The 26,264-nt window shown below is 46.1% G+C and overlaps 1 protein-coding gene across 2 annotated transcripts in view; it reads left to right on the top strand.

Moving 5' to 3' along the window:
• ADAM12 (ADAM metallopeptidase domain 12) overlaps positions 1-26,264 on the top strand; it is a 326,616-nt gene that overhangs the window by 251,816 nt on the left and 48,536 nt on the right. For both annotated transcript variants that reach the window (XM_074297152.1, XM_074297153.1), the window contains exons 12-13: positions 22,245-22,422; positions 25,930-26,019. In XM_074297152.1, the coding sequence (XP_074153253.1) occupies positions 22,245-22,422; positions 25,930-26,019 (268 nt within the window). The remainder of the gene's footprint in view (positions 1-22,244; positions 22,423-25,929; positions 26,020-26,264) is intronic.

Genomic DNA, 26,264 nt, shown 5'->3' with positions numbered 1-26,264 from the left:
AGCAGCCATGACCAGCCCCGAGGGAGACCCCACATCGTCCAATACCCTCTAAGGAACTTTTCAGCTCCAAAGCCAGGATCCCATTACCTGTTCTTTACTCAAAAGAAATGGTCCAAAGGGAAGCTAAGCCTAGGACCCAAGTCTCCTCACGCCATGCCTTGGCCCCTGAGCAGTGCCTTTGTTGGGATTATTATTACTACTAATATTAGTGATAATGATGGTGGTTCCGGGCTGCTAGGCTGGAACTGGAAGGAAGGAAGACCCAAGTTCAAATTCATGCTCAGACACACTTGCTAGTTGTGTGACCCTGCTCGAGTAACTTCACTTTTACAAGTCTCAGGAGCTATAAGAAAGGGATGACAGCAGCTCTTCCTCTCAGCTGTTTTGAGGATAAAATGAGCTAACATTGTGAAGTATTCCTTAAAGTCCTAGTCGTAGATGATAAGAATATGAATATTAATAATTATAACAAGCCATTATGCTCCATCTTGAAAGTTTGCTCTGCACTTTACCTTCATGGACACCCCATGAGGAGGAACTATTCTCATTTTGCAGATGAGGAACTTGAGTTTCAGAAAGATCGAATAGTCTAGCTTTCTTCTTTTTTAGCCAATATCAGAGTTTTGGTGACTACTGGCTTATAATGGTGCCACTGAGCCCCACTTAGGTGCTAAGGGTTGGGCTTCAAACTCAACTCTGCGTAAATGGGTGTTTAAATATGGCCAGCCATTCCTGGGTCTGGGCGAGCTTCTTGAGAGGAGGGATGCTTTCATTTTTTGCATGGGCACGCCCAGAACCTGGCCCAGTCCCTGGCTCACAGGAGCCATTTAATCAGTGTTTGTTGATTAACTAATTGATGGACTTCGTGGACTGGGCCACCAAATCCTGCCCCAGGAGTGCATGAACAAAGCTAGATCACTTTAGTGTTCTGTGGTTTCCAATCTCCTCAACAAATATCACCAAATTCTTTGTCACAGGACGCACAAAGTGGGGTTGTCTGACGGTTCCATTTGTTTTGAATTTTCAAGAAAGCATTTTCTTTCTTTCTTCCCTTTATTTCTTTTTCTGTTTTCTCTTTCTTCCTTCTCTTCTTTTTCCTTTTTCTCTTTCCTTTCTTTACAAATAACTCTTCAATGCTATCATTTTAAAAGTCCCACTCCTTTTCCTTCACAAATTTTGAAATCCTTTCGAGTACAAAGCTCACCGTGACAATTTCCCCAACAATAATTATTGACGGGTTACTCATAGACCCAGGGTCAGAGTGGCAGGGTCTCACATGTCACCTCCCAGAGCAGGCTGGGAGGGCCGGCCGCCTATTGAAGAGAGCATTATCATTCTCTCTAAGCAAGTGAGTGAGTGCAACCATGGGTTTTATATCTTTGGATAGTTAACATTTAAAACCTGTCTTGGAAATTACTTTTGGGCAAAAGTAATCTCCAGGGAGAAGTGTGGGATTTAATCACTGTTGGACCTGTCCATTAATGAGCTTCCTTGAGCAGGAGACCTAAGTGGGTTCCATTTTATGAGCCAGAAATATGCGAATGGCTCTGCCACTGGCAGCAGAAAAGCCAACGGTCTGGAAGGAAGGAAGGAAGGAAGGAAGGAAGGAAGGAAGGAAGGAAGGAAGGAAGGAAGGAAGGAAGGAAGGAAGGAAGGAAGGAAGGAAGGAAGGAAGGAAGGAAGGAAGGAAGGAAGGAAGGAAGGAAGGAAGGAAGGAAGGAAGGAAGGAAGGAAGGAAGGAAGGAAGGAAGGAAGGAAGGAAGGAAGGAAGGAAGGAAGAAAGAAAGAAAGAAAGAAAGAAAGAAAGAAAGAAAGAAAGAAAGAAAGAAAGAAAGAAAGAAAGAAAGAAAGAAAGAAAGAAAAGAAAAAAAAAGGAAAAAAAGGATAAAAATAGTGTACGCTGATCCACATTCAGTTTCTGTAGTTTTCTCTCTTGATGCAGTTTTCCATCCAAAGTTTTTTGGAATTGCCATCAAGAACAACTTCTTAAAAATGAGAGCTATCTCAGAGTGGAATGGTCTGCCTGAAAAGGTCTTGTTTATGTTCTCTCTCTCTGTCTCTGTCTCTCTCTCTCTTTCTCTCTCTCTCTCTCTGTCTCTGTCTCTCTCTCTCTCTCTCTGTCTCTCTCTTTCTCTCTCTCTCTTTCTCTCTCTGTCTCTGTCTCTGTCTCTCGCTCTCTCTCACTCTCGCTCTCTCTCTCCTCTCTTTTCTCTGTCCATCTCTCTATACATGTATATGTATACATTATTATATATATATATATGTATGTATACCTATATATGCTCACATGTATATCTCTTTTTCTCTTTATTTCTCTCCTTTCTGTTATTCTCTATGTTTCTGTCTCTCTCTTTTCTATCTGTCTCTCTCTCCCCCTTTCTCTCTCTCTCTTTCTGTCTGTGTGTGTGTGTCTCTGTCTCTCTGTCTCAGTCTCTATCTTTCTGTCTGTCTCTCTCTGTGGGTCTCTCCGTCTCTCTCTCTCTCCCTCTCTGACTTTGTCTCTATCTCTTGTGCCTCTCTGAATGTCTTCAAGAAAAGACTGAAGGTCCGCTTGTTGCCAAGCATATGTTCTGAGAGGGATGAGATCATGGGCTCATGGGAGTAATGCCCATCACTGGGAGAGAACATGTCCCAAGCCTTCAGAGCTTGTAGAAGGGTGATGTTGGAGGGTCAGCCCAGGGAGGAGGGAGACGGGGTTAGGGGCGATGCACTCACCACTCTGTCATTTGCAGACAGGACCGTCTGTAGGACCTCACCATCTAGTAGGAATCCATTTTTCATTCAGATTTGCACTGTTGGTGGCTAGCACTCTGAGGGCTTCACACCATACATGATATCACTAATCATCAATCAAAGGATCGTCAAATTGTATCTTTCTAGAAATCTTATGGGATTTTTCCTTTAACGCTAACATATCTTGGTTTTACATTGTTCAGATTTCTCAACAAGAAAAATATTTTCCTTCACAATCCACCCAATCTTGACTATTCTCATTTCTCATCATCTTCGCCAGTTTGTCGGATCTGAGGAGAAACTTTAGAACGACTGAAATTTGCACTTCTCTTGCTATTAATGATGTGGATCATTCTTTCAGATGGTTAGTACTCTGCCATTTCTTTTTTAAGAACTTTTTGTTCTAATTGCTTGACCGATTGTCTATTGGAAAATGGCTTTTGGTCTAGTGCATTCCTGTTAGTGGTTTCTATATCTCAGATGAGAAATTCTCATCACACACAGTTTTCCCATTTGATTATTTTCTTTCTTATGCTAGACACACAATTGTGTTTTGCAAAAGCTTTTCAATTTCATGTAATCAAACTGTCTCTTTTATCTTTTGCAATTGGGTCTAATTCTTGTTTGGTTAAGATTTCGGCTCCTGCCCGTTGCTGCAAAAGCGATGTGATTTGCCTCTCTTCTAATTTTTATGGTAATTTTTATGCGGATGTTTATTATTCAGGTCATGTATCAATTCTTAATTTATTGTAGGCCGGAGTATAAAATGTTCATCTAAACCTTATTTCTGCTTTTCAGCTTGCCCAACAGTTATCAAATAGAGAATTATTTTTTCCTGGGTAATTCATTCTTTTTTTTCATTTATGTAATACCAAGTTATTAAGTTCCAATATTGCTGATTCTCCCTTGTCTAAACATTTCCATCGATCTATTCTCCTATTTTCAACCAGTACCAAATGACTTATTTGACTGTTGCATTATAATCCAGTCTGAGACCTAAAAGTGCTATTTCCCCTTCATTCCTTCCTTTTTTCCATGATTTCCCTTGGTAGTCTAGGGATTTTGCTCCTCTAAATGAGTTTTGTTATTATTCTTTCTAGTTCTGTAAAGTATCACATTGGATATATGATTGGAATAGCATTAAATATTTAAATTAACTTTTATTGTATTGCCATTTTTATTGTAGTGACATACTCCATCCATGAACACCAAATAGTCCATCAGCCATTTAAGTTGTTCTTTATTTCTTTAAGAAGCGCTTTGAATTGAATCCAAACAAATATGAAATGTGCTTTATAGATGGAGTCCCAAATATTTTGTAGCATGAATGCAATAATCATTTGGAATGAGGTCTCTCTTTCTATTATTACTCATTAGATTTTGCTGTGGTTAATAAACATTCTATTGATTTTTGTGGGTTCATTTGGCATCTCCATCTTGTATGATTTTTCACATCTATGGAAGAAGTCTTTATGGTGATGCTTACTTCTACCAATACAAAAAAAAGATGATTTTGTCCTCTTTGTACCTTTTGGATACTTCTGATACTAGCAAAATTGAAATATTAAATATTGAAAAATTTTAGTTGAAATATTAAAGATTTCTTAAAGTTCCGCAGCAAAATATTTTACTTTGTTGTGCTGGAGATGCAAAAATGAAAGAGTCTTATTCTTGTTCCTAAGGAGCTGACAGTGCAGTTCTAATGCCCTTGGCCTTTCCTAATTTCTTATGCTCATAATTGCCCCCTGAAGTTGAATAATGCACAGCTGATGATCAGGAAGAACGGTATCATAGAGACACTATAGGAATTAAAACCAGGGCACCAGTTGCCCCTCTGCTTTGGAATGAACGGCCAACCTCAACTTTCCTCTGCCTTCTGAAAACATCTATCACAAACCTTTCTTTCCTCGATCTAGCTTTTCGGTGCCCTTAAAAGTGTCAGAGTTGCTTTTGAAAGTTGCACATGTTCCTTTGCAACAACAACAACAATAAAATTCGATTCTGCACATATATATTGTACCTAGGATATACTATAAGATATTTAATATGTATGGGAATGCCTGCCATCTAGGGGAGGGGGTGGAGGGAAGGAGGGGAAAAACTCGGAACAGAAGGGAGTACAAGGGATAATGTTGTTAAAAAAAATTACCTATGCATATGTACTGTCAAAGAAAATGTTATAATTATAAAAATTAATAAAACAAAATAGTTTTAAAAAATTCTGAAAATAGGAGGCAAAAAAACAAACCAAAAAAAAAAGAAAGTTGCACATGAGTTGTGCAATAGAATTATTGAGTCCTGGGCCCAGCCTAACCCTAATTCATTGTCCAAGAGTGTAAGCTCTTAATAGCTTAGTATCCTTAGCACCCCCAAGCATAGTGCTTGGAGTACAGTAATTCCATGTTCAATTGTTGATTAATTGTGACCATAAGTAAACCATTTCATTCCTCTGGCTTTCAGTTTCCCTCTCTTTAAATGCCTTACTGTTTGACTGTTTTCCAAAGAACCCCTATGTCCATGCACATTTGAATGTAATTTGAACTTAAAGGGTTGCCTGGATCACTGAGAGGTGAGTGGCTCACTCAGAATCCCAAACCCAGGATGTCCCAGAAGCGAGACTTTAAACAGGTCTCCCAGGACAGTTGCAGCATGCTACATGGTTTCTTACGAGAGCAAATAGCTGGAAGACGTGGCCTTCTAAGGTCCCTCAGAGTTGGCTTATTTATTAATCTTGTTCATTTTTAAACTCATCATTGATAGGATCATAGGTTTATACCTAGCAGAGACCTTAAAAGTCCAAGCTCCTCATTTTATATGTAGGGAAACCCAGACTTAAAAGGACTATGTCTTTTGCAAATTCAAATGGACAAATTCACAAAGGTGAATACCATTCTGAAGGTACTGTGTCACTCCTACCAAATTAAATGTTTCTTTTTTTGATAGTCAGTAAACAAGTACCATGTATTCCCAGCATTTTTAGTGGATATTTTTTCTATAAAGATGTTTGTGATGAATTGTTTTTTTGGTGTGCATGTGAAAGCTTGTATTTTTTCCTCATATTTTGATCAAGGAAACAAATATACACACACACTCACACACACACACGTAACATACACTCACACACACACACACATACGTGTGTGTGTGTGTGTGTGTGAGTGTATGTGTATTATTAGTCCATTCTGCTAAATATTTTGTAAAGATGAATTGGTAGTAATTGGCTTCTCTTGATGAAAATAATAATTTTTCACACAATAAATTCTGTTATTTTTTCCATATTTTCCATATCCTCCCTATTCTTAGATCATGAAAACTGATCCTTCAGTTCCCTCAATACTGTTGACTCACACATCAATTCCTGCTGTGGGGACTTGGTCCTCTCCAATTGTCCTTCTCTTCTCCATTTGCTTTAGTGCCATTTATACTTCTTTCATCAGCATATCAGAAACAAGGGTAATAGGATCCAAACTTGGTAATTCCAATATTATTGATTTGGCAAATAGCTCCTTGTGGAAATGTTGACAGAATTAATCCATTTCCCATCCATTTCTTGTACCCTTTATAGTTTGATCCTTAAAGACTCATTGGATGAGCTGGCTTAATTAAATCTCTTGCCAAGCTTTTTATGTAATTGTTTCTTCCTCTGTTGCTTCTGGCTATCATCCTTTTCCATAAGATTTTACAAACAATTTTATATTCCAAAATAATATTGCCATTGTTCATTCTGCAAGAAAAACAGGTGTTTTCTAAAAGAGGTGGTTTCTAGGATCTTTTGGTCTCTTTGTTGTGGCATTTGCTTGACTGTTAGTTAGCCTGTGTCAATACTTGTTCTTATATCCCCATTTTTTCAGTGTTTGAATAGGTCAGATTGAAGTCATTTTAATTGTATCCTATATTGTTTCCTCATCCTTTTCCTTTCTTTAAATTTGGTCTTGATTATTGACTTTGCTCTAACAAATCAGCAGTCTCATGGTACAGAGAAAGATAATTCAGAAATGATTCACACATCAGCAATCAAGATGTAACCAATTAAATTTTATTCTGATGCTATTTGATACTTACTATATCCAGCTCCCTCTGACTCTTTTCTTTAAGAAAGTCTATCACACACACACACACACACACACACATATATATATATATATGTATACACATATATATGCATAAGATTTCTGTATGATCTGTAAGCCTTTGTACTCTTTCTTATTTAACCTTAACTCATTTTTCCCAGCATTTTTTTCAATGTCTACTCTAATGTCTTCCTATATTATGTATTAAAAGTCACTGGATATTAAAGTATTTTTTATTCATCTGAAAGGTCTTACTGAATGTAGAATGTCCTTCCCTCCTCATCCATTGTCAATATTTACACATAAGCCATAATTATCTTTCTGTCATGGAATCATGACTCAGAAGAGCAGAAAAAGGAGATGGACCATCTTGTCCGTCTAAATCTAAACAAAAATCATTTCTACATTGTACTTCTCAAGCTATCATCCAGCCTCTGCTTGAATACATTCAATGAGGGGAAAGACTGGAGAGTCCATGACTACATGGGAAAGGAAGTTTTCCTTTTGCTTAAAGACAAATTTACTACTTTGCAATTTCTTTTAGTGGCTCCCAATTTTGCCCTCCAGGGCCAAGCAGAGCATGTGTCATCCCTCCTTGATGTGATAGTCCTTCGAGTACTTCTTGCCTTCTTCACACTAAACATCAGGGCAGCTAGGTGGCGCAGTGGAGAGAGCACCAGCCTTGAATTCAGGAGGACCCGAGTTCAAATCTGGTCTCAGACACTTAACACTTCCTAGCTGTATGACCCTGGGCAAGTCACTTAACCCCAGCTTCAGGAAAAAAATTAAAAAAGACTAAACATCTCTAGTCCTTGAGTGATCCCTGAATGACACAAACTCAAGGTCCTCCACTATCCTAGTCACCTTCTATAGATATTATATATGTCCTTCTTATGGACATGGAAAACAGTCCTTCAGATAAGTTCGGGCAAGCCATAGTGAGAACTTCCTCTCCATTAATGTGGACATGCAGAGAATGAAATTGCACTTTCATGACCTGGAGGTATCATGTCATTATTGTTCTTTCTGCTTTTGATTATCATGAGCACTTCAAGGCAAGATGACTAAGTTTAAATTTTCATGACATTTCCTGTCTTTGAACATATGTTGAAATTAATATTGCCAGGTTCTTTCTTCACCTCACCAGAGAGAAGCCCTGGCTGTCCTTTCATTTATGAGTAACTTCTGGTTCTCATTTTTGAAAGAATGTCATGACTGAAAGGACTCAGCTGCCCCATTGGACAAGGTCTTATTATGTAGATCGCTAAGGTTTGTGGACGATCTAAAAACCAGTTCTTAATTCCCGGTGCTCCTGTTTCTATCTTTCCACCGTCACCTCAGACGCAGAAGAAGGACCTGTGGAACTGAGGACCATGGTGTGTTTTTCTTTGTTTTGTGGGAAGCCATTGATCGAAGAATCAATTGCCAAGTCGCCAATAATCTAGTTATTGGTTTCTCCAGGCTGGGTGCCATAAAGCAAACACCATCTGTCATGAAGACCATAGTAATGTTTCTCTTGCCCATTGGGGTTTTCCAGCTTCCAAGAACCCAGGGTCATCTCCAGGGCCCATTATTAGCCACGATGCTTATGCTAGATCTGGTAGGACCTACTTGGATACAAAATTGAGGATTTCTGAGAAAAACTTCTTGAAATCATTTACTTCTGCGCTCAATAGATTGTAACTACAGTTGAAACCTGTTTGGAAAGGCAAGAAAAAAGGTTTTAAAAAGAGAAGATGCGAACCTTCAATGGAAGAGGGAGATCCCCAGCAGAGAGTTTCCCTGCTAATGAAGTCACAAGTCCGGTCCCTGTTTTTACCCCTCATTTTAAAAAAGAGAGAGAGACTCTGCTAACATCAAAGCACCACTCGCTTAGGATCAATTTAATTATCTAGTGAAAGTAATTTAATTGGCTCAATCCAGACATTATCATAGGAGAAAAATGAAGTGGCAGGAGGGCTTCTTGTAAACACTTTAGAAAAGGGACATCAATACCAAGTTTGTCCTAATTTCCTCCCAACATAATGAGATATTGTTCCCTGCAGAGCAGAGCACGTAATCTGTCATTCGGGCTGAGTTGGAATACTAAGTTCCTTTGCTGCAGTGCGAAGGGTCTTGGCTCTTAGCAACTGTGAGAAATCAAAGCGGAGACAAGCGGTGGGCAGGGCCCGCTGTCAGCCAAGGGAAGAGGGACGCTTCTCCCCACCAAGAATGGCAGGAGCCTCTCAGAAAGCACACAGGCTGGAGGGAAGACCACGAGGGGCAGGGTGGCCTTGGGGAGCAAGGAGCGGCTGCTGTTTCCTTCCCCAGATCGTTTTACGGATGAGGAAACTGAGGTAAAAATAAGTGATATGCCCAGGGTCACCCAGCTAGGAAGTGTCTGAGGCTACATTCCATCTCAGGTCTTCCTGACTCTGTTCAATGCTCTATCCACCGTACCACCTGGCTGCCCCACATCTGGTGAGACATCTGGATGGACGTGAAGATGAGCTGCATCACGGAGCAATCCTGGGATATAACCCAAAGTTCTTAACCCAGGGTCTGTGAACTTGGTATATATAATGATATACATATTTAAAGCAGGATTCTGAGGAGTTTCTAGTTTTTACCAGACAGTATAATGTATGTGGGATCTTAAAAAGAAGATTCAAAAGCTCTGCTCTAAATTGATAGCTGGATATCAAAGTGGTTTAGTTGGACTGACAAATATATGGAAAAATAGCTATAGTTTTATACATACATACATATATATATATATATATATAAATATATATATATATATATATATATATATATATATTTATATATATATATATATATATATAAAGAGAGAGAGAGACAGAGACAGAGACAGAGACAGAGAGAGGAGACAGAGACAGAGACAGACAGAGATAGAGAGTTATAGCTATGGGCACGAGAAAAGATAATGGGCCTAGGCTGGCCCTGGTCCTGCCCTGGGTGCAGATCCCTTGCCTGGACGTGAGGTCCCCCAGGCTTCCCAGCTCCTAGCAGAGGGAGAAAACAGGAAGAAGAAAAACAGCACTGAGGGAGAAGGGAGTGTGCAGCACTGGGAGGATGTGGCCGTCCTCGTGGGCAGTGACTCAGTCATTCCTTACCTCTCTCTCCCCCTGCTGCGGTCACCTGGCCCCCATCCTGGGCCTTTTCATCATATCCCACCTTTGCTCTCAGTTCCTTCTCTGGGCCTGAGCCGAGTACCCAAGCCTCCATGCCTTCTCTTTCTACACTTTGCCAAGGATGCGCCAGCCTTGAATCCAAGGGGGTCCTGCCCCAATTGGGCACAAGAAGCAATTTCTTCCCAGCAGTCTCTATAACTCATTGTGGACCCCCATGGCTTTAAACCACAAGTTCTTAACCCCTTCATAACCCTGTCACTGAGGGACTGGGGGCCCCGTGATGTGAGCGTCTGGAGCCCAGCTGGGAAGGGAGCTGCCTCCTCAGTCAGAGAGCTGGAAGGGGTCATTTGCCAAAGATGGCTAGGTTGGAAAGACTCCACAGGGTGAAGGCTTCCGTGACTCCCCATGCTGGTAAATGTCTCGTTCCTTCCCCTGAAATCCCATAGACCTGAAGCCGGAAGGGACCTGCCGGCCATTTAGTCCAAACTGAACAAGATTCCCAGTACAACACACTGACAAGCCTTTGTTCGGGCCAAAGGAGGGCAAGAAGGGAGAGGACTAAACCTCCCAAGGTTTCTCCATCTGCTTTTTAGTAGCTCTAATTATTAGAATTTTCCCATTCACTCCCCATCAGCTGCTCCTATTGGTTGAGCATTATCCCTCTCCCAGGTTAATCTCATCTCCTGAATCCCATCGCCATGGTGACCGACTACACAAACTCAGCTCCCTCAGGCACTTCTCTCTCTGACTGGAGGCTCGGAGGGGGAGCCTCTTCTCAATCCCCCTATATTTTAGCTTTCTTTTGACTTCCTCCATCTGCTTGTAAGCTCCTTGAGGACAAGTATTGTCTCTATTTTCCTTCTTTTTATCCCCAGCACTTAGCACGGTGTCTGGCACATAGTAGACACTTAAAAACGTTTATGACTATTAAATCATACCTAAACCATTCTAACAGCAAGTTTCATTTATTGTTCCTCATCCTGCATCTTCCAGCACCAAGAACTCAACCAATCAGTGTTTATCATGTGCCTGCTGCCTTCTGGGAGCTCGCATTCTCTCGGGAAACAACAGGGCCTATGACTATAAGGAAGTTCTCCTAGAGGGAATGTCCCAGGTGAGAAAACCCCCTTCATCAATGCAGCTCAGTGCCTTCTCTGCAATTCAGAGCCTTTGAGAATGTTGTGTAATTACAAATGCACCTGATAAAAGTAGAATTAGTCCAATCTCTCTTCTCCTGCACGTAGTCCGAGATTTGTATCCTCTGCCACTAGTCATCCCTCATCAGAGCTGGACACCCTTCCCTCCTAATGGTTTAATTTTATCCCACTTTGCCTTCATTTGGGTGATTTGTGTTCTCCCTGACATGATTATAAATGCTCGAAAAGCAGAAATTACCTGAGCCACCTCTCTTTCCCATAATCCTTTGCATATAACAAGTACCAATTTCAAGCTTGTCTGTATGAATGAATGGCATGAATTGGTTTTTATATTAAAAATTAGGAGGCTAAAGTAGCCGTGTGCTCCCTGGCCAGCAGAATGAGTGGACGGGTGGTACACGTCCCCTTGGCGATGTGCTGTCGGTGACAATGGCTGTCATCAAAGCCAGCTTTTTTTACTCGATTCTTCTCACATTTATTAAGCACTGGTCAAATGCCATCACTGTAAACATAAAGACAAATGAAAATCAGTCCCTGCCCCAAATAAAACTTACAGTCTATTCCGAAGAAATTAGTACACGGATTGACAACATGAAATGAATAGAAAGGAAATAAAAACTAGTTTGGTAGAAAGGGAATGAGTCAGTCAAGCAGTTTTATTAAGTGCCTACAAGGTGCCTTAATTGTGAACCCATTCTTCATACGTCAGAAACCCTTGCTGCAAAGATGTTTTCCCCGTTACCTGCCTCCCTTCTAATTTTGTCTGAGCAAAAATGTCACAAAATTTGAAGAAATCAAGAATCCCTTTTACCGTCTTTGATCCTTTCTGTCTGTTATTTGGTCAGGACTTATTCCCGTATCCAGATGTGTGGAAGGTAGCTTCTCACTTGCCTCTCTACCCTGATTAAAGGAAAGCCTCTGTTGTATCACGCATCCGCTCAGAGTGCATGCTGGGAGCCGAATGTTTATACCTAGTTCCTGCCAGACTTCTTTCCAGTTTTTCCAGCAGTTTGATTCCACACCTTTTCATTACCCTCTGTCTCTTTCCTTCTTCAAGAGGGGGCATTTCCAGCCCCCTCTGCCACCACTGAATGCCACTGAGAACACCTTCCTTCTTGGATCACCAAGTCGCATTTACACATATATACGTACAAGTGTCTGTACAGATCATATATATATATATGTATACACATATTATGTATACTTTATGGTTGTTTCCATGCTTTGTCTCCCACTAAGATGTGAGCTCCTTGAGAGCATGGCCCACATCCTTGCCTTTCCTGGCGTCTCAGCATTTAGCCTGTTACCTGGCACACAATGGGCGCCCAATAAATGCACGTTGGCCTCTTACCTGGCACACAATGGGCGCCCAATAAATGCACGTTGGCCTCTTACCTGGCACACAATGGGCGCCCAATAAATGCTCGCTGATAGTGATGGTGATGTGGATGAGATGGTACTGAGCATTTAAGGCTCACTGTGAAGGCCAGTGAGAGATGAGAGCAGCAGAAGGCCTTTGAGGCCCGGGGTGGGAGTGAACAGACTATTTCTGTGGCTCTGCCCGCCGAGCAGAGGCAGAGACAAACACATAATTTATTTCCACAAAGATTTCCCAGCAGCTTTGGTCTCAGAGAACTGCTGCTGGGAGACTGGAAGGTGTCCTTCATGTTGCTCGGGAGGTGGCTGGGCCGTGGGCCCCCGTTTATCAGGGACCAGGAGCCTCCGGGCCGCTGAGCCTCAGCAGGGTGTGGAGGGAACGGCCAGAGGGCCAGTGTCACGGGCACAGACAGTGCCCAGCGAGCCGCAGCTCTGACTTCAGGATGGCACAATCACTGTGACCCTGACAACAGCAGCAGCTGGAGGAGCTGCTCAGCATGCTGAACACGGGCGCCTTGGCAGTGCCAGCCTTCGCACAGGGTGATAAAGAGGCTGGTGATGGAGCCTCCACCCCCGCCAGCAGACTCCCTCTGCATGGCTAATGCTGTTCCCCGGTGCAGCTTTCAAGGACACAATGACCACAGCTGGTAGCCAGGAGACTGAAGCCCATGCAGCCTCGAGGGCTTGTGCTGGATCTGGAGAAAGGGCCCAGAAGGGGGTCATGGCTCCTGTGCTGGCCAGAAAGCAGGCCCAGGATGCGTGTGGTGTCCACTGCTGGGTGCCCCCGGGCTGGGTCAGTGCTTCCGTCTCCCCACTCTGGGGCTCCACCCAACCTGTTACTGGTGATAGGAGAGATCGCCCCCTTTCCTTTTCAGGTGGGGTGACCACATTCATGGGTCGGAGAAATGCTCTTCGCCCCTAACAGGGGAACGTCTGGCATACAGGCCGATACCTGACCGGAGCCCCGGGGCTCGCCTTAGGTAAAGTGGCCGAGGCGGCCACTGGTGGGGCATGGACCTTGATGGATCCCCAGGATACCAAAGGCTTGTCTCCGGTGGGTCCAGCAGGGATCCCCCCGTCCTCAGGCCTGTTCTTAGAATCAGCCTCCACAGACCTTTGAAAGCCTGGAAAAGATGCCCCAAATTGTTTGGGGTTTGTGGCTGCATGTTTGTTATAAGGTAAGAGGAAAGAGAAGACAAATGTTTGCTGAATGAAAAATAAAATTTAATTTTAAATTATTTTACTTCTTTTTAAATTTCCATGATAGCACGCCCAGGAAGTGGCCATTCAGGCTTTGCTCAAAGAGTTTTGATAAGGTTCCAGCACTCTGTCCTAGGCCCTCTTGCATTTCTTTTGAAATTCTCTCTCTGTCTCTGTCTCTATGTCTCTATCTCTGTCTCTGTGTCTCTGCCTCTGTCTCTGTGTCTCTCTTTCTGTGAATCTCTCTCTATCTCTGTATCTCTCTGTCTCTGTGTCTCTCTTTCTGTGAATCTCTATCTCTGTATCTCTCTGTCTCTGTCTCTCTGTGTCTCTCTGTGAATCTTTCTCTACCTCTGTATCTCTCTGTCTCTGTCTGTCTGTCTGTCTGTCTCTCTCTCTCTGTGTCTCTGTCTCTGTCTCTGTGTCTCTCTTTCTCCCTGTAACAATGAGTATCCGTCGTCATCACGTGTTTAGCACAGTAACGCAAAGTAGGTGGTTAACAAATATCAGTTTGCAACAAATACTGATTGGTGATCATCTGCTTAGCATGATACCTGACACATAGTAGGTGCTTTGAACTCTCTGAGACTCAGTTTCCTCATCTGTAGAATGGGAATAAAAAATCATTGTCCCACTGTGTGCTTTGAAGCTCTGTTATGGACAAAGCAGTTTGTCGTTTTATAGGAATATAGAGGTGGGAACTATTATCTTTCTGGAATAGAGGCCAAGGATAGACAGAGTTCCCTGGGGAAATAAAGAAGAGAAAGAATCCTTAGAGCTGCATAAAGGGAAAAATGTGGAAGAATCGTGGAGAAGGTGGCACCTGAACTGGGCCATGAGAAGAATCATCGGAGGCAGAGTCCAGCTTCCCATTTTACAGATGAAGAAACTGAGTCTTAGTGAAGTAAGGATTGGTATGAATGTTTATTGAACCATAAAACAAATGATAAGAAGAAGAAAATGCAAGAATAAGAGAGATGCGCCAAGCTCTTCCCCCAAAGATCGGAATTTGGGTGACTTTTGTTCTCCTTCCCCTTTGGGGGGAATGCTTTATGGCCCAAATCCTTCATACGCCATGATCTAAAAATGTCTGGTGTCTCTCTTAAAGATGTTCCCGGAGATCTCGGTCTGAAATTTGTCCCGGCAACGTTTTTATTTCTGAGATAATCTCGCCAGCCCCAATGATGACAACCTCCCTTATCTGGGGAATGGAATTAGCTGTTATTTGTTCTGAGGCCGCCCTGATAAAAATGATTGGAAAGGAAATATAAAACACTATAAAATGTGATGAATTGCTCTTCTTTGGAAAAAGCAATAAAGCTGCCCGTTTCTTTTGCCAGAAGAGGGGGATTGCTACGTACACAGTGGGCGCCCCTTTTAGGTTTCAGACGTGGCAGGATTTTATTGACAAAGGACTGGTCAGCCTTGTGAGGCAGCTCGAGGAGCTTCTAAATCCCACAACTGAGGGCCTGCGGTTCTTGCGTCCACACAGGGGCCTGCTGGACAGGAGCAACGCAGCGGGGGAGAAAGCCATCCCTGAAATGCCTCTTCCTGTTCTGCACATCTCCCCCCGCCATGTGTGTGTGTCCTTCTGGTGCATGAATTATTTACCTCTCCATTTTTCTCATATGCATATTCAACCATAGAAGAAGCACTAAATTTGTCCCTCAATTATGGACAGATTTGCAGAGCTGTATTTCAGTTCTTCCAGTTTGGGAGTGGAAGAAGGGAGTTCTAGTCACCTTAAATGTCTGGGAGTGCTTGAAGGATAAGAGCAGAGCTCCTATTAAATAAGCCCGGATAAATCACTCTTGTCTTAGCTTGCTGGATCAAATCGGCCCACTCCTTTTACTTCCGTGATTAGATAGAAAGTACGATGATCTAAATCACACAGGTCACAAACCAGATTAGGGTGAAATTGGAAAAATATTTAATGAAATAAATACAAATACAATAAAACATAGATCATCTTAATAGGAGGTCTTCTAGGTCAACAGGTGGCCCTTGGGGAGCTTTATGCATGGTTTTATGGACGGGGTTGCTATTTGAGTATGATGCCATTTTTCTGAATGACCTTGAAAATCTTTTCTATCTCTAAACTTTGGAGCTAATAATTCTATCAAAAACCCTTGGGGTCTGAGGAGAGGAAATTTATGTGAAGCATGCTAGACTCTCAGACTGAAAAGACTTTAGAGGTTACTTGGTCCACCTGTATCCGAACAAGCTACATCACAGATGACGGATGAATGGATGGATGGATGGATAATTGGATGCATGAATGGATGGATAGATGATGGAATGATGGATATGGACGGATGGATGGATGATGGGTGGATAAATGAATAGATGGATAGATGATGGAATAATGGATATAGATGATGGATAGAAAGATGGATGGATGGATGATGGGTGGATGATGGATGGATGGATAGATGGATATGATGGAATGATGGATATGGATGGATGGATAGAAGGATGAATGGATGGATGATGGGTGGATGGATGAATGAATGGATAGATGGATGGATGATGGGTGGATGTATGAATGAATGGATAGATGGGTGGATGATGGATGGATGGATAGATGGATAATTGGATGGATGAATGGATGGATAGATGGAATGATGGATATGGACGGATGGATAGAAAGATGGATGGGTAGATGGATGGATGGATGATGAGTGGATGATGGATGGATGGATAGATGGATAATTAGATGGATGAATGGATGGATAGATGATGGAATGATGGATATGGATGGATGGATAGAAGGATGAATGGATGGATTATGGGTGGATGGATGAATGGATGGATAGATGGATGGATGGATGATGAGTGGATGATGGATGGATGAATGGAATGAAAGATGGAAACATTAAGTACTTATTATATGTGAGGTGCTAGTCTGTACTCTAGGAATACTCTAGTGACAACAGTTCCTGCTCTTGAGAAGTATATATCCTAATAGAGGGATTCAGTTTTTAGAGAAGATTCAGTGCTAAGAAAGGGATGTTTTGGTATGGAAAGCCACAGGTATGATACATATAGAATAAAGGAGATATAGATTGGCTCTTCCTTTTTAGTACCAATGGAGGATTGATTTCTTTATGGTTCCAGTACTGAAAAGCAGGGACTGGAGAGGACCAGGCAAGAAAAGGAGTTAGGGTATGAACAAGACAGACTGGAGAGAGGATTTCCGTGGAGGAAAAGGAAGCTTGACTGAAGCCCTTCTAGAACTGGGTAACGCGAGTCTGTCATCCCCAACAAGTGGTCCAGCCACTGCCTGCAAATCTCCAGGGAAAGGGAACCCACTTCCTAGCATGTGCGGATTTACAGGATGTCATAGTGCAGCTAGGTGGGCTGTTCCACATTGAGATGTCTATTTTAATCCATTGAGTATTTGTGGAGCACCAGCTGGGTGCTATTGGGTGAGATGCTGAGCCAGTCCCTGCCCTCCAAGAGCTTACATTCTCCTGGGGCCTACAACATTTTCTGGGGATCTTCAGTTGAGTGAGGGGGTCGTAGACCTCAGACACTAGTTCCTCATGCCCTTTCTAGGAGCAAGGTTAATGCTGATTATTATAATGTTGGTGACTATTCAGATCAGAGGATAAGGCTCCTGGGCTGGGGTGATAGAGTAGATAGAGCTCTACGCTTAAAGCCAAGAGTTAGAATCCTTCCTCAGACAATTATTAGCTGTGTGATCCAGGATGTCACTGAATCTCTAAGGCCCCAGGAGGAAAAAAACTGGGTTTTGGAGGGTTTGGGACTTCAAGATTCTTTCTACCTCTAAAATTTCAAGCCTATTTTCCTGTGATTTGGGACTGGCTGAGTTAAGGCCTGGCTCTCCAACCTTCCAGTCCAAGCCCCTTTGCCCCCAGAGTGATTCCCCAAACCAAGCATATTAACCCCATCTACAGGCGACATTTTCTGTGTCTACAGTGGCCATTTATCTGAAATTTGGGTCAACCAGAATTCTGATCTGACAGAGCCGTGCACCCAGATGAATAAATTAAAGGGCCCTGTTATGGCATTAACAAATAGATTGACAGTTCTCAAAGTATGGTCCAAAGACCCTTTCAAGGGATCCTCAAAGCCAAAACTGCCTTCATCAATAATATTAAGACATTTTAATTTTTGATACAGTAAAATAGCAAAATAAGCAAAGGTTCTTTGTAGCTCCTAAACAATTTTAAGTGTAAAGTGGTCCTTTGAACCAAAAGTTTGAGAGCTGGAAGGACACAGGGATAGATACACCGAGACGCTGAGACGTAAGATATGGAAAGATATTTGGTGGGTTCTTCCTGTGTCCCCAGCACTGTGTTAAAGGCCGGACTGACTGTACAAGCAGGAACATCCCTCTAAGCGTGCGTGCTTTTACAATGGACGTGGACTGATCCATCGGTAGGGGAGAGTGGCAGCTCTGCCCCTGTGCTCGCCAATAGCCGGGGCCTGGTCCCCCGTTCTTCCTCCGGCCCCTCCTTGCTGTGTTTTGGCTTGATCTTGAGCCTAAGCCCCCAAGCCGTGGAGCCCCCGTCTCGCCCGTTCTCATGGAGGAGGCAGCCGGCTTCCCAGAAACCCCCCATCTGAGCCCAGCTCTGATAAGCTCGGGCTGCTCCCAGCCCCTCTCCCGGCTGCCTCCCTTCCAACCAGAAGCGATGTCTGCAGACAATTCCCAAGGCCGATAACGCCAGAATTCTCCTGTCAGGAAGATAAATTGGCTTAGGCCGATTCTCCCCCAGAACGGAGCAGGGAATTCTCCGTAGGCCTCTTTGCTCCAAAGGCCTTTTCTGTCTGCAATTTGTCCAGGTTAAAGCCACCTCTAATCACTTTTGACTCCGCAATTCCAAGACTAGACTAGGAAGCCATGAGGGCTGGACGGGAGGCGGCCGTCACGGGGACACAGAGTTTTCTGATGGCCCGGCCATCCGTCCCACTGTCCTCCCCGGGCCTGACCACTAACCGTGCCCTTCTGCTAATTCCTGCCCACTCCGTTAGCTGAGAGGAGAGTATTTATGAGGGGAGGCCCAGGGGCCGTCCGGACGTCGGACATACTCTCTGCTAACCGTCCTCCAGCGAGGGCGGGCGCAGGGAACATCCCGCAGTGCCGGGGTCTCGGTCTATCCTTCAGAATAATTTCCTACGTCTCATTTCGGGGAGATATCGGGCTGTTATTGCTCTGCGTCAGCTTAACTCACTGCAGGCTTGGCGCATCCGAGAGTATTTATTAAAAGTGTAAAAAGGCCTTTTGTAAGAAACAAGTCAAAACTTTGTAAGGAACAAGTCAAAATGTGGAAAGGAGCGAAGGCTTGTCTTTTTAAACCGTTAACAGCAAAAGTGCGTAAAGGAAAACTTTTGTGTCATGGGCAGCTACATAGTCCCTATTTCTCTGTCTCTCTGTCTCTGTATGTGTGTCTGACTGTATGTATCTGTCTCTGTCTCTCTGTGTGCACATATGTCTGTCTGTCTCTCTGTCTATCTCTGTCTCTCTGTGTGTATATATGTCTGTCTGTCTCTCTATCTCTATCTCTCTCTCTGTCTCATCTCTGTCTCTCTGTGTGTGTGTCTCTCTGTCTCTCTGTCTCTCTCTCTCTCTCTCTGTCTCTCTCTCTGTCTCTGCCTTTCTGTCTCTCTCTCTCTGTCTCTCTCTCCCTCTCCCCCCCCCCTCTCTCTCTCTCTCTGTACATGTGTCTGTCTGTCTCTCTCTCTCTGTGTGTGTACATGTGTCTCTCTGTCTCTCTGTCTCTCTCTCTCTCTCTGTCTCTCTCTCTGTCTCTGCCTCTCTGTCTCTCTCTCTCTCTCCCTCTCCCTCTCTCTCTCTCTGTCTCTCTCTCTCTCTCCATGTGTCTGTCTGTCTCTCTATCTCTGTGTACATGTGTCTCTCTGTCTCTCTGTCTGTCTCTGTCTCCCCTCCTCTCTTTCTCTTCTCTTCACTTCCTTCATCTCTTCCTCTCTCTCTCTCTCTCTCTCTCTCTCTCTCTCTCTCTCTCTCTCTCTCTCTCTCTCTCTCTCTCTCTCTCTCTCTCTCTCTCCATGTGTCTGTCTGTCTCTCTCTCTGTGTACATGTGTCTGTCTGTGTCTCTTCCTCTCTCATTCTCTTCTCTTCACTTCCTTCATCTCTTCCTCTCTCTCCTCCTTTCTTCTCTCTCTTTCTGTCTCTCTTCCCTCCCGCTCTCCCTCTCATTCTTTTATAGTTATCTTAGAGAACAAAACTATAAACAAAAACAATGGAAACCACTTAGAGACTGGGTCCGAGTCTCTAGACTTGGGCTTCTAATATGCCAGAGTAGACATGACCAGCAGATTACCATTGAAAGGATTTCCTTAGGATTTCTTGGCTCGAGAGCTGCTGAGGGCCATGGCGGCCATCTGGCCCGACCGCCTCACTTTCAATAGAAGAGGAAACTGACACCCAGGCCGGAGGGCCATAGGTTGGAGTTAGAAACGCCCCTGAAGCCGCCTCCTGTGGGGAGATGAACGTCCCATGGGCTTGGGCTGAGGGAGGGCCGGCCCCCTGTGGCTGTCGTGTAATGGCTCTGCTGGGTTCCTGGCACAGGGACCGAGAGGACGGAAGAGGAAGGATAACCCAGTTCCACAAGCACTTCTCAAGTATCCGCTGTGGCAGGGGCTCGGCTGGAGCTGGAAATAAAAGAAAAAGAAATGAATAAAAGGGTCCTTGCCCTCAAGAAGCTTCCACTCTAATGGACGGGGCCTTGGTTTTAAGAAGCTTGTATACTTGTCAGCCAGATAATAAACACACTGGAGAGAGAGCCGCCCCCGAGTCCATAAATTCGGGTCCGGGCCTGTTTCTGACAGATCTGCCTGTTTGACTTTGGGTAAAACACTTAACTCTCCGGCCCCAAGTTAAGCCTGTAAGGCTGCCCTCTGCTCTGGCAGAAGGACTTCTCACCAGGCCCTCCCCGCACGGACAAACCCCCAAGTCCAAGTGTTTGCCCTCCATCCCCTTGCGGGGTAACAGGGACTGCCAGCTTTCTCCCCATCATAGCCTTAGGTCCGGCGTCCTTCTGTCGGCGGTTTCTGGAAGGCAGCAGAGCGAGGGCTCATTGGGGAGCCGGCCTCCTCCATGCCCCCCAAAATGACCCCAGTGACCCCCCCAAACAGGCCGCACTTCCAGAAATCCTCAGAGGGACGCTGAAAACCACCAGTGATCACGAGATGAGCGAGTTCCGACGCAACGGCCAGACACGATCTTGTGCAATGTCAGAATCCCAGACAAAAGCATCAGATGAGAGACTGACTCTCCCAGCAGCGAGAGAGGAAAGCAGCCGTTCCTCACGACCCAATAAAATGGGTAATAAGCACCCCAGAGAAATTAAACGGCAAAATAGTCATGCTAGGAAAGAGGGAAGGAACGGGCGCGCTGAGGGCTCTGCAGCCAAGACGCCCGGGCGAGGGGGGTCGCTCGGACACGGCGCTGAGGTCTCTGACCCTGCCGATGACTTCACTGCTTGGCGTGCAATAATTAAGCACCTACTGTGTGCAGGCCCTTCGCTTCCAATTGCCCTTAGATCCCAGCTGTAAATTGTGACTGTCTGGTGCCACTGCCTCGTTTTACAGACGAGGAAACTGAGACTCAGAGGAGTGGCCAGGCCAGTGACAGGGGCAGGGTTTGGGGCCAAAGCCCCGATCCAAATCCAGCGTTCTTTCCTCTCTCTGGCTTGTTACTTGGAACAAAAGACACGTGAAACTCAGGCTTACGTTCTATCAGGAGAGAGGCAGGTACTGAAGAATGGTCCGTAAGTAAATGTAACCTGTGCTTGAGTAAATATGGGATGTAAAGATTAAGAAGAATATTAATTAAGCCCTTGTTGTATACCAGAAGCTGGGCTGAACACCAGCAAGGCGAGCCCTGCCCTCAAGAAGCTTACGTTCTACTGGGGAAGAATAAAAAAGGGGTTCCAGAACAAGGGGGACAACTAAGAGCCAGTGTCGGGACGCCAGAAGTAGCCCCGCGGCCCAAAGGCAAAAGGCGCACCCCCAGTTGGGGGGGGAGCTGAGTCTGAGGTTGGGGGAGGGGCAGAGATGGTCAGGGGGTGGGCATGCAAGGTCATGGGGAGGAAGGAAGAACTCTCAGTAGTGCTCAAGCAACCCCCAGCTCTTTAGCCAGTTAAAAGCAACTCGGCCTCAGAGGCAGGAAGGTCTGGGTTCAGGTTCTACCAGTGGGGACTTTTCCCTCCCTAAGTTACTGAGTTTCCCAAGAAAGTGCTTGGGACCAGACTGCGGAGGAGGTGCGGCCTGCACTGACGGAGGGTCCCCTGCCCGGAGCGCCTCAGACCAGGACGTCGCAGTCCGTCCCCGGCCACTGCCCACCCAGCTGCTGGCCAACGTCAGCCTGAGGCCTCCTGGAGCCTCCCGGCTGGCAGGAGACCCCGGGGTCTGTGTCCGGGCTGGAGAGAGCGAGGCTGGGGGAGCGGCCGGCTCCGGGGGTGGGAGCGGGGGTCTGCCCCCCCTCCTGTCGCCTTCCCTTCCCCGCCGCAGACGCCGAAGCTTGGGGATTAGGGGCTGGGCCAGGCCAGGCTCCCGCAGACCCAGGCTCTCTCTTCTTTCCCCAGCTACCCGTTCCCTGTGATGTTCAGCAGCTGCAGCCGGAGGGACGTGGAGAGCAGCCTGGAGAAGGGCATGGGCATGTGCCTCTTTAACCTGCCCGACATCAGAGAGGCCTTCGGGGGCCGGAAGTGCGGCAATGGCTATGTGGAAGAAGGCGAGGAGTGTGACTGTGGGGAACCAGACGTAAGCCCTTTCTCCCCCCCCGCCCCACCAGCGACCTTAAGGGCCACCACGGGCATCTGGCGTGGCTCCAGGTCTGGTGTGTGGTCCCCGCCTGGCGTGGCCTCCAGCCTGGTGTGGCCTCCAGTGTGGCCCCTGCCTGGTGTGGCTCGTGGCGTGGCCCTGTGAGGTGTGGCCTCCTGTATGCCGTGACCTTGGTGTGGCCTTTCTCCTCCATTCTGCCATTCTGTCTCCATAATGATTAAATGGGGTGGATGTGTCTGGGGAAGAGGGTGTGGAGGGTCCCTGCCCTAAGCTGCTCCAGAGACAGTCTCCTGGCTCAAAGGGCCACATCCCCAGAGACCCTCCCCAGGCCTCTCACCAGCACACTCCCCACCACCCGGGGTTGCTAAACCACCAGACCTCAGTTTCCTCAAATGTAGAATGAGGAGGTTGGGCCAGAAGCACTCTGGCTTCCTTCCGACCCTGAGTCTTTGAGGCTGATCATTGATCCGGGAGTGACAGGAGCTGAACAGGAACTCTGAGTGGCCAGGTCTCTGGGGAGCCGAGCGGGGCGCTCAGGTCCTCTGCGGATGTTGTCCTTCCTGCTCTTGCTATTCAAGTCCGCTGCCTTTTGCCTGAGAGGAAACGGAGCTTCCTTTTTTCATCTTCTCCCTCCTCCCTCTCTCACTCCTTTCCTTCTCATCCTTCCTTCCCTTCTTCCCTCCTTCCCTCCTTCCCTCCTTCCCTCCTTCCCTCCTTCCTTCCTTCCCTCCTTCCTTCCTTCCCTCCTTCCCTCCTTCCTTCCTTCCCTCCTTCCTTCCTTCCTTCCTTCCTTCCTTCCTTCCTTCCTTCCTTCCTTCCTTCCTTCCTTCCTTCCTTCCTTCCTGCCTTCCTTCCTTCCTTCCTCTCTTCCTTCCTCTCTTCCTCTCTCCTTCCTTCCACCCTTCCTTCCCTCCTGCTTCCCTCCCTCCCTCCCTCCGTCCTTCCTTCCTCCTGTTTCTCAGGGCTCTCTAGCTTGTTCGTGAGACCTGACGGGACCTGACGGGACCTGACGGTGCAGAAGCTAGTGCTAATGATAGCATGAAAGAAACTCCTTGGAAGACGAGCGCAAGAAAACTTTTTAAATAACACTAGAGTTTGCAAAGCGGAAATTCCTTGGAGTGTTCTTTAATGACTTGAAAACAACCCAAATTAATTTAACAGATCCATATTTCTCAGGAGGTCTCCTGTTAACTTGCAGTCGTTTCTCTTTGATTTAAGCCCCATGTAATGGCTTATTAAACTAAATTAATATAACTCACGACTCCTCCCAGGGAAGCGTCTGTCTCAGCCCGGCCCCGGCCTTGAAGCGGCTCTTGTTCTTCTCTCCCATCTCTGGCTGTTCTGTGACTTCCGTCAGCTCTCCCCTTGACCGTTCTGTCCCACCTGCCTAGCAAGGGAGTCCCCACATGGTTTGCTTTAGGGGGAGCTCCTGCTGAGCGACTCAGAGACATCCGAGCAGCCAAGGGTAGAAATCTCCACTACGATGTGCGGAGCAACCAGGCTGGATTGGGACTCGGGGCTCCTGGGTTTGAATCTCAGCTCTGCCCTGACTTCCCGTGTGGGCACCCACACCAGTCACTGCTGTTCCCTCAGTCTCCTCATCTCTAAAATGAGGAGCCTTGGAGGCACTGTCCCATTCTCAATCTATGAGCCTATGAATCTGCCTCCAATCCTCTGAAGAAGAAATAACCTCCAAGTTTAACAACAGCAACAAGAACAATAATAATAATAATGGGGCAGCTGGGTGGCGCAGTGGGTAGAACACCAGCTCTGAAGTCAGGAGGACCTGAGTTCAAATCCAACCTAAGATACTTAACACTTTCTCGCTGTGTGACCCTGGGCAAGTCACTTAACCCCAGGCTCAGGAAATAATAATAAGCCTTTTTACCACTAAAATCACAGGTCTGGGCCCAAAACAGATGAATCAGTGTTCATTTTTATACTGCATTAAAGCTAGCAGAGCACATGTGCCTTATCTCACTGGATCCTCTGGGACAGCAATTATTGTCCCCATCTTTCAGAGGAGGAAACTAAGATTTGGCGGGACAAAGTGATTTGTCAGGAATGCCCCAACCGAACTTAAATGTATATATACCTGTGCTTTGTACCCCAAGCCGGGCTGCCTGTTTCAAGGCCTTTGCCAATGATTTCACCCCATCCCTACAACTACCACTGAAATAAGTATTCAAGGTATTAGAATCCCCATTTTTTGCAGACAAAGAAACTGAGGCAGAGGCAGAGAGTTACCCAGTGTGCAACACTGGCAATTACCTGAGGCAAGCTTCCATACCATCTTTGTGACTCTGCCCCTCGCTGCAGCCATTGCATAGCCTGCCCTGCCCGGAGAAAAGGAGAAGAGCACAGACCATTTTGGCCTGTTTGATCATTCTTTTTCCATGAAGTTTTAGCATTCACTAATTTGCGGGAGCTGCGCCATAAGGTGCTCAGAATTAAACGTGATGAGGACTTCTCTTGCTTGATAAACATAGAACCAAAACGGACACAGGGTCCAGTGGCCCAGCATGCCTCAGTTTCCCCATACGTACACAAAGTTGGGTCAACCCAAAGAGCTGCGCAGCTGCTCACCGCAGGGTCGCTGGGTCCTGGTAGCGAGCTGTTGGCTGCTCGCTGCAGGCTCACTGGGTCCCGGTAGCGAGCTGGTGACAGCTTGCCAATATCTTTTCAATCCTCTTATCTAATTCTTATTTTTTTCCCTTTATGTGACTGAGCATTCTCTAAATGAAAACCACCATTCCCAGAAGCTCCCCTTGCTTAGTCTCCTGCTTAAGGGGTCAGGGTCTAGGAGGAGGCCTGGGATTCTTAGTGAAAGGTCTTTGATGGGACCGAAAGCAACAGCAGCTAATTTAGCCAAAGAAGGCCGTTATGCCCTCCAGGTCTCTGTAGTGGGGTGACTCCATGATCAGCAGGGCCGCGTAGCTATAATCCCGCAGGGCTGACAGACATTTTTGTTTAGGGTCGGGGAGGATGGGATAGGATGGGAGGGTCCCCCTGGGCTGAGTCCCCCTGGTACCTCTGCCGGACTGTAACAGGCCCCAACTCCACAAACAGAGCAGCCTTAAAGGACCCCAGGTTTCTTCCCTTGGAGCTGGTATAGAGATAGTGAAAAGAGTGTGTTTACACTCACACACACTCGGACACACAGATACACACTCTGCTTGGCAGAGTCTCTGGGCACTGGGGCGCTGCCCTGCCACTGAGGCGGATGCCCTGGGTTCTCGCCAGTCTGCCCCGGTGACGGCGACCTCCCTTTTCTCACTCTTCCTGGCTCATTAACCTCCCTTCCCCTCAGGATTCTGGAAATAATGCTCAGTATAGTCCAAGTGCAGGCCCGTGTTCAGGCCCCTACAAAGGGAGACCCCCGGTGTATAGCTGTGAGTCAGGTCCCCACACGGGAAGAAATGACAATGGAAGCCCACCTCCGTTTCTCTCTCCATTCACTTGTTCATGTTTGGGGGGGGTCTGCAGGAGTGCACCAATCCGTGCTGCAACGCCACCACTTGCACTTTGAAGCCCGAGGCCGTGTGCGCCCATGGACTGTGCTGTGAAAACTGCCAGGTAGGCCCCGGGGCAGGGACCGGCCCAGAGCCACCAGCGGGCAGGCAGGAGGCCGGGCAGGCTCGGTCAGTGCTTCTCATTAGGAACGGGAACAGAGGCCTGGTCTTTCTAGGATGCTCCCGGCTTTCTGAGGGCCTTTGGTTCGACCTTCCTATGACACAAGGTGTCATTAGCCATTAAGTTGTAATCAGTCTTGGGCACTACGGAGACCCCACCTCATTCTCCCCTTCCCCTTTCAGATAGAG

The sequence above is a fragment of the Sminthopsis crassicaudata genome, chromosome 2 (genome assembly GCF_048593235.1).
Source record: "Sminthopsis crassicaudata isolate SCR6 chromosome 2, ASM4859323v1, whole genome shotgun sequence".
In the NCBI taxonomy this organism is placed as follows: domain Eukaryota; kingdom Metazoa; phylum Chordata; class Mammalia; order Dasyuromorphia; family Dasyuridae; genus Sminthopsis; species Sminthopsis crassicaudata.
Note: the sequence above shows the minus strand (reverse complement) of the source record. Positions and strands in the feature narration are given on the sequence as shown.